At 23.6% G+C, this 15,343-nt stretch overlaps 3 protein-coding genes across 3 annotated transcripts; 1 reads left to right on the top strand and 2 right to left on the bottom strand.

Annotated features, from left to right (window-relative positions):
- Positions 1-2,846: 2,846 nt before the first annotated feature.
- DICPUDRAFT_49896 (uncharacterized protein) lies at positions 2,847-6,956 on the bottom strand (the record flags this gene model as incomplete). Its single annotated transcript, XM_003291475.1, has 4 exons — positions 6,802-6,956; positions 6,428-6,716; positions 5,358-5,656; positions 2,847-5,286 (listed from the first exon to the last, which is right to left on the bottom strand). Exons 1-4 carry the CDS (start codon positions 6,829-6,831, stop codon positions 3,097-3,099), a joined length of 2,808 nt encoding a protein of 935 aa, XP_003291523.1. The 5' UTR covers positions 6,832-6,956.
- Positions 6,957-9,193: 2,237 nt separating this feature from the next.
- DICPUDRAFT_92698 (uncharacterized protein) lies at positions 9,194-11,441 on the top strand. The gene is made up of 3 exons (XM_003291480.1): positions 9,194-9,527; positions 9,602-10,082; positions 10,154-11,441. The coding sequence occupies exons 1-3, from the start codon at positions 9,392-9,394 to the stop codon at positions 11,331-11,333; spliced, it is 1,797 nt and encodes a 598-aa protein (XP_003291528.1). The 5' UTR covers positions 9,194-9,391; the 3' UTR covers positions 11,334-11,441.
- Positions 11,442-11,807: 366 nt separating this feature from the next.
- On the bottom strand, positions 11,808-13,858 carry DICPUDRAFT_82194 (uncharacterized protein; the record flags this gene model as incomplete). Its single annotated transcript, XM_003291474.1, has 5 exons — positions 11,808-12,908; positions 13,012-13,299; positions 13,377-13,624; positions 13,701-13,773; positions 13,844-13,858. 5 exons carry the CDS (start codon positions 13,856-13,858, stop codon positions 11,808-11,810), a joined length of 1,725 nt encoding a protein of 574 aa, XP_003291522.1.
- Positions 13,859-15,343: the final 1,485 nt, after the last annotated feature.

Raw genomic sequence — 15,343 nt, 5'->3', positions numbered from 1 at the left:
CTATTGTTAAATTTGTTATGATTTTTTTATTTTTATTATTGTGACGTTTTTTTTATTGTTTTCTTTCCTTTGAATTTTTAGTTTAAATTAAACAAATACTTTATAAAATTTTAATATAATATTTTAATACATATATTGTGTATATGTTAATTTGATTATAATTTTTATTTTCTTTTTTGTTATTGTGTTTTTTTTTTTAAAAAAAAATAATAAATATGCCACAATACAATTATTATATTATTTTTTTAAATTTGTATTTTTTTTTGGTTGTGTGAAATTGTGTGAGTTTGGAATGCAGAGTGAGAAGAGTGAAATAGTGGGAGGGTGCTGAAAATTGTTATTCTATTTTAAAAAATATGAATTCATTATTTATTTATTTATTTATTTATTATTTATTTTATTTCTAAATATATTATTATTTATTATTATAATTATTATAATTTTTTGTTGTTATTGTGTTTATACATAAAATCAATCTTGATTATCACCCTTAATATTTGAGATATACCTATTTTTATTGGGTATTAATATTATGCTTGCCGAACTTTTATGTCTTTCCTATGTATGTCGAAATTGGTTACTGTAATGCTGCTGTTTTTATTTTAATATTATTTATACACTTCACTACTCCTCTCTATATTCCCTGTTACTCTTAACACAATTTAAATACCATATGCTACAAAAAATAAACTATTTATTCTTTTCCAATCAAATATGAATTCCAAAACTGAACATTGATTTGGTTTTGGATGTTGTTAAAATACTCACTTTATTTTTTTTTTCTTTAATAAATACTAATGTACAAAAAAAATAAATATGAAAAAAGTAAAAAAAATAAAAACTTTTTTTATGCTTTGTATTAATATAAATAAAAAAATATGATTTAATTATATATATTAAAAATAAAAAAAATAATAAAATTAAAAAAAAAAAATATATAAAATTAAAATAAAAAAAAAAAAAAAAAAAAAAAAAAAGCTATATGTGTGTGTGTGAGTGAGTGGGGGGGTAATAATAAAAATTTTTTATTTCCACTCTATAAATAACAGTGCGAGATAAGATAAAAATAAATAAATTAAACCTAATTAAAAAAAAAAATTAAAAAAAAAAAAATTTTATAAAAAATAAAACAAAAATTTGGAAAAAAAAAATACCACCCCCAACCCATAAATAATCTCTAAATTTGAGACACATCAAAGTTATTGTGTTCTAAAATTATATAACAGTACATACAATAAAAAATGATGATATGATGTTGAATATTTTTGTATATTTTTATTTTTTTTTTATTTTTTTTTTATTTTTTCAATTAGTTGAAAATTAAATTATTAGAGTTGTTCTGAATTTAAACGAATAATTTTAAAAAAGAAAATTGTGAAGGATTTGAAAAGGGGTGATTTAAAAATATGATATATAACCACTTTTTAAAAAATAAAAAAAAAATAAAAAAAATTGTTTTATTTAAAATATTGTGGTGTGTGTGTGTGTGTGATTTGTATATGTGTGTATGTTTGTGATTAGCGTTTGTTTCCAGTTTTTTTAAAATAGCATTGTGTTTGGGGAAAATATAAAAAATGAACCAATTCAAAACAATACTTTGTTTTATTGTAAATATAAAATAAATGAATATGGTTTTATAGAAAACAATTTGATCAAAAATTAGTAACACCACAATAAAATAAGAAAAAAATAAAAAGAAAAAAAGATTTCAAATATTATAGAGTTTGATTCAAACAAAACAATTAAAATGGAATTATGATTAATGATGAAATTATTAGTGATCATTTTTTTTCAAAATGATAATAATAACTTACTTCTATTTTTTTTATTTTCTTTTTTATTTTACCTAAATGAAAATACAATTAAATTTATCTTTTTTTATAAAAGAAATGATGAAGTTTTGAAAAAAGAAAAATATATAACAAAATTAAAAAAAATAAAATTAAAAAATTAAAAAATAAAATTTAAAAGTTTAATAAAAAATAATAAAAACATAAAATTAAATCATATACAACCAAAGTCTCTATTTACAAGATATGATCCCCAATGCTTATAATAGTATTACAAAAAAATAAAAAAACAAAAAAATTATTTTTTTAGATTTTTTAGTTTGGTATATACTTTTTTTTTTTTTAAAAAAAAAAATTAAGTTTTTGGTGTATATCTTTTTTTTTAAAGAGTAAACATCATATTGTTAAAATATTTTAGATGTTGCCATATGTTGTTAGATTCAATTTTATTTTATATTTTATTTTTTATTATTTTTTATTTTTTTTATAATAAACATTCATTTTTATAGAACAATTGAATTAAAAAGGAATTTCCTTTTAATTGGTTGTGATAGTAGTTGTTGAGGTAGAAAAAAAAAAAAGTGATGTTTGGTGGCGAAGTGAAAAATGTCAAAATATTTTTCACTTTGATATATTTTATAATTTTTAGTTTCGATATATAACATTATAAAAAATTTAAAAAAGTAAAGAAAAAAAAAAAATGATTTCGTATAAATATAATCAAATTCTACATTTTCCAAAGGTATTGTAAATATATATTTATATATATATATTATTTCGAATTATTTTACACTTTAGGAAAAAAAATCATATGAATTTAGATAAACATTTGGTGATTTTATTTTTGTAGTTTAAATTAAAGTAACAATTAATCTTAATTTATCTTTATCTCAATTATTGTGTTCTTTCTTTGAAATTTTGGGTGTATATGGTATTTATATACTATCATACACACTTTTTTTTTTATATCACTAAAAAATCTTAAAAAATACTGATATTTTTAAAATTTGTAAAAATTAAAAAAAAAAAAAAAAAAATTGAAATGAGATTACAAATATTTTACAAATTATTTTTGATTTATTATAAAAAAAGTTTGTTATTATTATCTTTAATTTCACAACTATTATTGAAAAAAAAAAATAATTATCTTAAGGAAAGATTTTTTGATTTTTTTTATAACAATTATTTTTTAATTTTAAAATTAATTAATTAAAATTAATTTTTGATTATTATTAGAGATTATTCATTATTATAGATTATCATTATTTCATTATTATTTATTATTATTATTATTATTATTAGTTATTTAATCTTCATTATGCCAAATTTTTACCATTTTATCGTGAGAACCTGTTATTAATTTTTGATCTTTATAATGCAAAGAGAAAATGGTTTGATGGTGACCACCTATAATTCTAGAAGACCTTTCGTTATAGATATCCCAAATACGAATAACACCAGTAACACCAGAAGAAATGATCTTTGATTGATCAAATTGTAAACACCAAACCCAGTTTTTATCTTTGTTTTCGGATGGAGTGAAAGTGCTAATGGTTTTGCATGTACCTATATCCCAAAGTTTGATTTTACCATCACATGAACCAGTGATAACTTTTTGGTCGAAAACATAACAGCAGAGCAAATCATCACAATGATCAGTAAACTTTCTAACAGCAGATGAAATTCTAGTATCCCATACAATTGCAGTTTTATCCAAAGATGCACTAACAATAGTATGATTAAAGAATGCAGCTCTATTTGGTTGTTCCGATGATTGGTCATATTTCACTGATAGAATACCGTCGGTATGACCACGAAGTGTTGAAAGACAACTACCAGTTTCTGAATCCCACAATTGAATGGTTTTATCTAATGAAGCAGTAAGACATTTACTTTCGATGTCACCTAAATAATTAATTGAGGTTACCGCTTCACGATGGCCTGTATATGTATAAAGAGCTTTTTTAGTTTTTACGTTCCAAATCTTTGAAGTGAAATCTGATGAAGCAGTGAATACTCTTGAGAAATCATTTTGAAAATCTACCGATTTAACTGCGTTTCCATGACCCTTTAAAGAGTATAAATATTTACCACCACTACCCTTCTTACTATTTCCACTGCTGATATCCCAAATTTTTAGCTTTTTATCATCACCACCACTTAATGCATATTGGTCAGATACAATCTTGACACAGAATACAGTTTTATCATGACCTTTGAGTGTAGTTTGGGTAATCTTTTTTTCGAACCAATGCTTTTGATCTTTATAAACTTTGTTGATATAATAGGAACGATAGGTCTGATCTACTACAAATTTAGGTTTATTGATTAGACGCTCTGAATAAAATTTTAACCATAAATCTTCATCTTCACATGCTATTCTCCATTTCTTGCATACTCTTGATAAAACACCAACATTTTTAGGTAAAAAGTTTTTAAAGATTTGAATTAATAATATTTTTGATAACGAATTTATACCTAAAAGTTGACCTGATGTTGATAAACCTGATGAAGTTAATTGCTGTTGGGAATTTAACATTAAATTTGCTGTTGAAGGTGGTGTATATCTATTATTTTTAGTTGACCCTGAGCTAATTGAAAATCTATTTCTAACAGTACCACCACTTGATGATGATGCAGCTGATACATTTGTTTGATTTTGTTGTTGTGATTGCTGTTGATTAATATTACTGTTGTTACTATTATTATTATTATTATTATTTATATTATTATTTATAATTGATCCATTTGGTGATGATGATAATGTTTGTGGTGGTTGATTAATATTTAATAAATTATTGTTTTGATTTAATGAGGTTACTAAATTTATACAAGATTCGTCTAAGTTTGTTATAAAAGGATGCTTTAAAAGTTGATTAGCATCAGGTCTTTCTTTTGGATCTCTATTGAAACAAAGATGTAGGAAATCAAAAGCTTCAGACGATAGGTGGTCAGGTATCATAGGAATTGAATTGCTTGAAGCTATATGATACATAACGGCCCCCAATTCATTAATATTTGACCAGGGTGGTAAACCAGTTGCCATTTCTACAATTACACAACCTAAACTCCAGATATCAGATGATCTTCCATGACCAGTTTGCTTTATTACTTCGGGCGCCATCCAATAGGGGGTACCTTGAATTGATTTAAACTGTGACACAATACCAGAGAATGATTTACTACAACCAAAATCCGATAGCTTAACAGTACCTTTAGTATCAATTAATATATTTGCACCTTTAATATCTCTATGTATGATTTGATTACTGTGTAAAAATGATAAACCTTGTAAAATCTGTTTGGTATACACTCTTATTACATTCTCGCTAAATGCTCCAAATTTACTTAATAACGATGAAATTGATCCACCTGGAATATATTCTAAAAATACACTTAAATTTGTTTGATCCAATGATGTACCCAAATATCTTACAATATTTTCGTGTCTTAATGATTTCATAACTTCAATTTCTTTACTGAATGATAAAATCATCTATATATTAAAAAAAAAAAAAATGTTAATAACGCCACCGTATTATAAAAAAATATAATTTAATTATTTACATTTTTTAATTTTGGGTCATTTGTCATATCAGTCATTTCTAATTGTTTTACAGCAAATAGTTCGCCAGTGTCTTTATTTAAACCTAAATAAACTGCACCATATCCACCTCTTCCTAAAATTTGACCCTTTTGCCATCTAATTGCATGATTTGATATTAATTCTTCGTGTTCATTTATAATTAATGATGGAAAATCTGTATTTACTATATTATTACTTTGATTTATATTTATATTTATATTATTTAAATTATTATTATTATTATTATTATTATTCATTATAATTGGTGAAGAAGGTCTAACTAACTTTGGTCCGCTATCTTTTCTAAAAGCAACCAAACTTTCATTATTATTAAATATATTGCTATTATTATTATTATTTATATTACTATTAAATACATTATTGTTATTATTTATTATATTACTATTAAATACATTATTATTGTTATTATTATAAATATTATTTTGATTTATTGTATACATTTGATATTGATTATCAAGAATTTCTTTATCTGTTAAAAAACCATTGTTTTGATTAAATTTTGATGGGCTATTATTTATAGAATCAAAATGAAATGGTTGATTTTCTATATGTAATTGTTGATCAAAGAAATATGAATCTTTAGGGGAGGATGCTATTGATGATGGTGATGATGGTGGAGGAGTACGAAGTGGTGGTGGAGAATTTAATAGAGTTTGCTGTAATTGTTGATTAAGTGCTCTTTCAAATTTTGGTGATCCTGGTGGTGTTCGAAGAGGAGGTGTAATTTCTCTAGAATACCTATTATTATTAGTATTATTTACATTTCCATTGGCTCCATAGAACTCGAACAAAGAGGCGCTACTACCATTAACACTTCCCAAGTATGGAGAGGTTTTTGGTGATGATGATGGTGGTGATGGAGGTGGTGTACGAAGTGGTGGTGCATTTGAATTTTTTCTTATTGATCCACCATTATTACTACTGTTATTTGCTAAATTTATAGTTTGGGTTGGTGATGTCGAAGTAAATACATTAGCATTACTACCACTACTACCAATACTGCTACTACTATTATTTATATTGTTTCCACTGTTATTAACACCATTCATACCATTACGAGATCCCTGTTTTAAAAAGAATTTAGTTGATATAATTTTTGAAGGATTTAATGATTTTAATTCAAAATACATTGAGATTGCCTCCATTATATCATATTCGCTCTTTACTGTAACTTTGTCACCTTCATAATCTTCATATTGGTGAATAAGAATTGGTGTATTAAAATCCTGCTCCAATTGATTCATTAATCCATCATATGATACATTTGCATTTACTTTAATAATTCGAATATCATCTCCTAATATACACTTGATTCTCAACTATATATTTTAAAATAATAATAGCCGTTATTAGTTATACGTTTTAAACAAAATAATAAAGAAATAAATAAAAAACTATACATACTTGATCATTAGGTGAATTGATGAATGACATTTTATCATATATAAAAGATTATATTTTTTTATTTTATTTTATTTTATTTAGTTTATTTATTCTGTTGTGTTTTTATTTATTTTATTTTACTTGTCGATTAATTAAAAAAAAAAAATATATTATTTATATATGATACCTGCATAAAATATAGTAACAGTAAAAAAAAAAATAAAAAAAAATAAAAAAATAAAATTTTTTTTTTATTTTTTCTATTTTTTTTTTTTTTTTATTTTTTTATTTTTTTTTTTTGGTATTTTTTAAAATATATGTGGGTGTGTGGTTGTGATTGATTTTGATATTGATATTTACATTAATGAATAAATAGTGAATGTATATTTTAAAGACCATCAATAAAATTTTCTTTGATCAAATAAAAATAAAAAAATGAATAAAAAGAAAAAAAAAGAGCAAACGAAAAAAAAATTAAAAAAATCTTTTTAAAAAACTTCATCGATGTTTTTAGACAAACAAAAATAATATAATTCAATGTATATCAATAATAATAAAATTAATATATTAATTATTTTAAAATAATATTTTTGAAATAAATCAAACCTTTTTAAAAAAAAAACTTAGATTTATTATTTTAATATTATTTTTTGTTTCTTTAATTATTTGGGGCGTTGTTAAAACAACAAAACAAGGAATCGTGAAAGTTCCAGATTCCCCATTTGTCTAACAACTAAATGAGTTTTGTATAAACGAAGTATGAATATGTCCAAGCACTCAATAGAGTTATAAATGACCATTCATGTTTTTTTTTCTAAAAGATTAAAAAAAAAGAGATAATTTGTTTGATTCTGATTTGAACAAATAAAATATGATTATTTAAATGTATCATTATTATAAAGAGAGAGTATGGGAGAAATATTTTTTTTTTTTTTTATTCCATTATTTTTCTTTAAAAATTTGATTGAATGTATTTAGATTTTTTTTTTATAATTTTAATTTTTTTTTTATTATTTTAATTTTAATTTTTTTTTTTTTTTATTTAATTTATTTATTTATTTATTATTAATTTGTATTTATGAATTTGATCAATTTGTAATATGGATCTGTTGTTTTAATTTACAAAAAGGATTTTGATTGGATGAACCAAAAAAGGTTATATAATTATTTAAATCTATGCATTCCCACTTCACTTCTAAATATAAAAAAAAAATTACAAATTAGTATTTAAAAATTATAACATCCAATAAAGTCTTTTTTTAAATTCTAAAAATAATCACAAACATCTCTTTATAGAATGAAATCATTAAAAATTGAACATTAATTTAATTGGTAATGATAACAAATTAGGATTGCACACAGTGAGCAAAAAAAATATTTTTTAAATATATAATAAATAAAAAATAATAATATTGGGCAAAAAAAAATAGGTTATTATATAAATAGATAGATTGAATATTAATTAAATTTTTATTCAAATTAAGTAATAATTAAAAATACATATTATAATTATATGAAAATAATTTGTGATTGTTTGCATTTTTTTTAATGAGGGGGAAAGTGTTAATTGAAAAATGAAAAAAAATAGTAGTGTATTAATATTAATTTACTAATCTAATAACATTATTTTTTGAAAGTGGTATTGTGAGTATGAGTTTTTATTATGATTGTTATAATTATTAATAATATTATATTATATGTATTATTTAACAAGAAAAAAAACAAAATCATTATTGACAATGTATTCTATGAATAAAAAAAACTAAAAAAAATATAGTGCTAATTGTTTTAGTGTGGGTGTGTTTAATGTTTTTTTTTTTTTTTTTGAAAAAGTGGGTAGAGTATCATATTGTTTGTATTTATAAAAAAGTAAAAAAAAAAATATTTGTGTTAAATAAATATTTTGGGTGTGAATTTTCAAAAAAAATAATATTATTATATCTGATATAATTAAAAAAATATTTTCTATTTTTATTCATTTGCAATCAAAAAGTTACTGTTTCATGTTAATTTTTGAATGTCTGTGTTTTTTTTCAACTGTGTGGGTGTGAGTTAAGCTTGTATGAGAAAAGGGGTTATTTGTATGAATTTTTTCAAAATTTTTTTTTTATTTTTTTTTTTTTTATATTTACACTACCTTGTTTATATAATAATATAATAATTAAAATAAACAATTGAATTTTCATATGTGCTTGTGTGTTAGTGTTAACTATTTGCAACTAAACCAATAAATATATCGCCAATTTTTTAAATTGTAATATTTAAAAATCATATAAAGCAAATTAATAATAATTGAATATAATTGTAAATATTATTTTTTTTTTATTTTTTTTTTTAATTTTCCAATTTTTTGATTTAATTTATAATAAAAAACCAAAGTCTATAAATTGTATTTTAAAAATTTATCATTTCAAAATAAATAACCAAACAAAAATAATAAAATAAATATAAAAAACAAATAATAAAGTTTTACTAATTATTATTCAGTTTTTATAATATTTAAATTATATTTTTCTCAAGGTAATAAATTTATTTAACTAAAACCTTTTAATAATATTTATATATAAAAGAAAATCAACCAATAAATAATTACATAATAAATATAAATAAAATGAGAATTTTATTTTTTACAACTTTATTGGTTGCATTGGTTCTAATGATTGCTCCAACCTATGCAAATCAAGAACATTGGGGCAAAGGTCAATGGGGAAATGGTGGTGAAGGACACCATGGTGGTAATAATAGAGGTAAATATACAATATAAATGTTTTTTTTTTTTTTTTAAAAAAATAATTAACTTTATAAATTTAATTTTTATTAGATTGTGAAAGTTTAGGGGAACATGAATGTAAATCAACCGGAGGTTGTAGATATTTGCCATTTGTTTCATGTTGTGGTAAAAAACAATTTTTCTGTGTTAAAGATGACGGAGATTGTGGCTCAGATTTATCCTGCATGAAGAATACACAATCCGGTGAAATTTTTGAAATATGGTCAAGTTGTAAACCAACAAGAAATATGGAGTATTATCCAACTCCAAATACCACAACATGTGAATCACTCGGTTGTGAAGCTAGAGGTTTGGAATGTGAATGGGTTGAATCAAAACCATGCTATGGTACCAGCTGTTGCCCAAGAATTCCAAGATGTACTGCCCCATCACACGGTGGTCATGGAGACCATGGAGGTCATGGTAAATGTTCCCAAATTTCATGTCCAGACAATTTCTTCTGTGAAGAGCAAGGTCATCATGCAGTTTGTGTTCCTGAACATCATGGTTGCGGTAAAGTTCAATGTCCATGGTAAGTATTTATTTAATTTTAAAAATATTTAAATCTTAATTTCTAAAATTTTATTATTTTTTTAAATTTAGGGGTTTCTATTGTGTTCATGAAAATGGTAGATCACACTGTGCACCAAAGAGAGGTCCACCACCACCACCATCAAATAACTGTCGTAACGCCAAATGTCCAGAAGACTATGAATGTAAAGTTATTAAAGGATCTGCAGTTTGTGTAAGAGGTGATAAAAATACAGGTCACTTTAAATGCAGAGAATTTTCATGTCCAATCGGTTCACGTTGTGAAGTATTAAATTTCCACCCAGTTTGTGTCAAAGATAGAGTTCCACCATTCCCAAAGCCACCAACTGAACATTGTGGTATTGTTAATTGTCCACCAGGTTATCATTGCACTTCACAAAATGGTATACCAACTTGTGTTCAAAGCAGTGCTTTCCTTTGCAATGCTACTCGTTGTCCAAGCAACTATGAATGTGAAGTCATCAGTCCATCGATTGTTACTTGTGCACCAGAAGATAATGCCTGTAAATGGCATCATTGCCCACCAGGCTTTTCATGTTTCAATGGAAATAGTGGTCCACATTGTTTATTAAATAGTCAGTTCCCACAACTTTGCCGTGTTACCAAATGTGCTAATGGTTTCTTCTGCAGAATGGTTCAAGGTCACCCAACTTGTATTAGACCAAGACCACCACCACCAACTCCAAATTGTTTAACCTGTGCTGATCTTCCATGTATTCATGCTGGTATGATTTGTGTTACTATTCCAGGTAACTGTTCCAACCCACGTCTCCCATGTTGTATTCATCACCCAGTATGTGTAGTTGCATCAACTACTGCTGCATCCACTATTGCAACAACTGCCTCCACTGTAGCAACTACAACTAGTACACCAGGTGCTACATCAACTACCGGTACATCTACCACTGGTACATCAACTACTGCTGGTACATCAACTACTGCTGGTACATCAACCACTGGTACATCAACTACAGGTACATCAACCACCGGTACATCAACCACCGGTACATCAACCACCGGTACATCAACTACCGGTACAACCACCACTACTACTACTACCACTACTGCAGATGCTACCACTACTGCAGGTGTCACCACTGCCACTACCACTGCAGATGCCACCACTACTGCAGATGCTACCACTACTGCACCAGCCACCACTACTGCAGATGCCACTACTACTGCAGATGCCACCACTACAGATGCCACTGCAACAGGTTTATCCACCTAAACGAAATAAAAATATATAAAATTATGAAAAACATCAATAAATTAAAAATTAATTTTATAAAAAATAAAATGCTCTCAAAAACCACATTTTTACAATATTTTATTTTTAAAAAATGTTAAAGGTTTTATTTTTATTTATTTTTTTTATAATAACGATTGTGTTATTAATTCTAATAAAATATTGAAAAAAAAAAAATTAATCCCAATGACATCAATAGAAGGAAATTTGGTGAAAATCTTGATGAACAAAAACATAATAAAGCTGGTCTTGAATTAAAAGTATTATTATCTTTTGCAGTGCAGTGTTTTTTCGCAAAAGTATAAAAATCACTTAAAGAAGACAACAATCAAATAATGATCCAATTTCAATTTTATAATTTAGAAATTGTAAAATAGTTATTTATAAAAAAAAATAAAAATAATTAAATTTTAAATAAAAAAATATTATATTATATTTGTTTTATCAATAAATATTTTATTGTGTTGAAATAACAACTGACAAAGCTGTTTTTTCTGGAGATTTATGATTATTAACAGTTGTAGAACTTGAAATAGGAGATGATGTTACATTTGATGATGAACCTTTTGTTGGTGGTTGAGTTTGACTAAAAATATTTGTTGATGATAATGATTTTTTTACACCTGGTTTGGTTGTCAAAGTTGATGCTGTTGTAGATGATTTATTTGATAATATTGTTGTAGATTTAGATGTTACTGATGTGGTAGTTATAGTTGCTGATGAAATGACTGATGTTGAATTTGTATTTACTATTATTGTTGAATTATTATCACTTATTGAAATTTTCTCCATTATGGGAATATTTTTATCATTTGAAAATGGGTAAACTGGTGAGTTTCTAGAAGGTGAAAGTGGTGGTTTTAAAGATGACGATGACGATGAGGGTATTAATTGAATTTCATTATTTGCTAAAGTTTGTAAAGGTTTTAATATTGGGGCCTGTTGTTGGGTTTGTGGTTGTTGGTGTTGTTGTATCCCTTTTCCATTACTCCCATTACTCCCACTGGGTGCTGTAGAAGTAATTGGCATGTGAAAATTTGGTTTTGGTGGTGGTGAAACTGGACGAGTAAAAAGTGTTTTTTTTGTTATTTTTGTACAATTATCTGCAACTGAACTTACAGATTTCGAAGCAGGTCTCCAAGGTGGTAATGAAGATGAATTGTTGGTTAATTTTTTTGGTGTTGAGTTTGAATTTTTATCTGTGTAAGGTTCTAATGGTATTGAGGGATCAAATGAGTCGGAAATACTATTGCTCATCGAAAATCTCCATTTTGGTGATGGTGAATACTCTACTTTAGACCTTGACCATGCTGATGATGCCAAAGTAGGTCTTAAATAGGAAGGGAGATGTGAATAATCGTTATTTGCACTTGCTCCGCTCGAATCTGACAAAACTGCATCGATTGCCTTCTTATGCATTGCAATACTATTTCTTGGTTTTCTTTTTGATGATGCTGATGCTGGTCTTTTCATTATATTACCACGACTATTTGAACTTTGACTTGTTGATGATTTACTAAATGAATTTATATCAATGTCATCTTCTTCATCATTATCCTGTAATATTATTATTAAAAATAGAAAAATAGAAAAATAGAAAAATAGAAAAATATTAATAAACTGAAATTATTCTTAATAAAATACAACTGTTTCGACTTACATTTGATGTTATACAATCATTAATTTGTTTTGCCATATCTCTTATTAATTGAATTAATTTTGAAAGATTTGGATGATCTGGGTTTTGAGGATTTGTATTTTTAGTAAGCTCTGAAAATAGCATTATATATCTTGGTGTATGTTGAACTGGTGAAATTAAGTAACTTGGTAAATATGCAAATTGTTCTGCTAATGATAAAAACTCTTCGTCCTCTGATAATTCTGTGTAAATTTTATATGCATTATTATAATTTTTAACATAAGGAAAATATATTGTAAATTTTGAAATCTAAAATTATAAAAAGATTATATTAATAATTTGTATTTGTTTTTTTGATATTAGAATTATTTCATTATTATATATACCATTTCTAAATAGACTTCAGTTATTACTAATGGTTTAGCTTCAATCAATCTATTATATATATCGATGTGAAGATCTCTAATCTCATCAATATTTGAAAAAATTCCATAAATTATCTCTTTTGAATATGATGAATTCTCTAATAATGGTTTCTTTAAATGCTCCAATAAATGATTTATCTTTGAAATATAATTCTTTTCTGTACCAATAATTTCATTAATAACAAATTTTCTTATTTTAATTTTTTTAACTGAAATATAAATAATAATACAGAATTAGTATAAAATATTTTAAAATAGAAAGAAATAATACTTTTTAATATTTACAAAAATCTATATGCTGTCTCCTTACGAGCCACCCTCTAACCCATTTTTGAATTATAATTACACTATTTTCTATCTATTAATATAAATAATAATATTAATAAAATGCTTTTGAATAGTTGATTAAAAGATATTGGTTTACCTACCTCTATTTCGCCCATTTATAATTTAATTTTATTTCTTGATTTATTTAAAAAATATATAATATTTGGTAGATAGTTTTAATTTGAAAAAAAATTCTAAACTTTAAGGAAGCATATAAAATTTATATTATTGTTCTAATTTTACATGTAAAAACCTGTTTATCAAAAAAATAACCTAAAAATAAATAAATTATAAAATAAATATTAACAATAACAAAAATAAAAAAAAAGAAAGAAAAAAAAAAAAAAAAAAAAAAAAATAGAATAAAATGTTAGTTTTGTTTATTATAATAATAAAATAGAACACCTTTTAAAAAAAGTGATGTTTTAAAAAAAAAAAATGTTTCAAAAAAAAAAAAATATCCATATAATACAAATTGTATTGTATATTATAACACACTAATAAAAAAAAATAAAAAACAATAACACTAACAATATAACTATGCTATAACTACAAAATAAAAATATTTCTATTTTAAAATCAAAAAATAATAAAAAATATTTCTTTTTTATTTTATTTTTTGTGTATGTTAATTTGTGTGGTGTATGGTGTGTGAGAAGTTGATTGTGTGAGTGTGTTTAATTTTTTTTTTATATGTGTATTTTAATTTGTGTATATTTAATAATATTATTATTTCAAATAAAACTTTTAATATTAAAAAAAATTAATTAATTAATCTTACTCTTTATGTTTGTTGCTGTTTGCCGCCACTGTGGTTTCAGGTTATGTTATTATTGTTATTGTTGTTATTGTTAATGTTTTATAATATACACAATATAAAAATTAATAAATCGGTTGGAGAATTAATATTATGTTTATTAACTATTGGTTTGTACTTTATTTAAAGGGTATTATTTATATTTCAATTGACCTCTGAAGGGTGTATCGGTATTATTGGTAAATCAAATTCAACAATGTTTATGTTGTAATGTAAGTGATAAATTTTAGAAAAAATAAAAAATAAAAAGTAAAAAAAAAAAATAAAAATTAAAAAATAAAAAATAAAAAAATAAAAAAAAAAATAAAATTTATTAAAAAAATTATTTTATAAAAAAATTATTTTTCAAAAAAAAAAAATAAAAATAAAAAAAACTTGATTGTTTATTGATAAATATAGATATAATTATATAAAACTTTACATATTTGTGTTATCTTATTCTTTAAATAATTTTTTTTTTTTTTTTTTTTATTGTTATTTTTTATCAGAAGGTAAAAAATGTGACAAGAAATCAATAAAAGAGTTTTGGAAATTATGGAACCAAAATTTTTTTTTTTTCCGTTTATTTTAAATATATTCCCACAAAAAGCCAAAGGTTTTAAAATAAAATTTTTGAAACCATTTGGTTGATTGGTTATTTGAAAAAAATTTTAAAAAAATTAAAAAATCAATTAATTTTAAAAAAAATTTATATAAAAAAAAAAAAAAAAATCTTTTTTTCCATTATTTATTATTTATTTATTTATTTAAATTGTATTTGTAAATATTTTCAATCTCTACCATC

The sequence above is a fragment of the Dictyostelium purpureum genome (assembly GCF_000190715.1).
Source record: "Dictyostelium purpureum unplaced genomic scaffold DICPUscaffold_281, whole genome shotgun sequence".
Classification (NCBI taxonomy): domain Eukaryota; phylum Evosea; class Eumycetozoa; order Dictyosteliales; family Dictyosteliaceae; genus Dictyostelium; species Dictyostelium purpureum.
The sequence above is the reverse complement of the archived record's forward strand: the minus strand, read 5'-3'. Positions and strand labels throughout refer to the sequence as shown.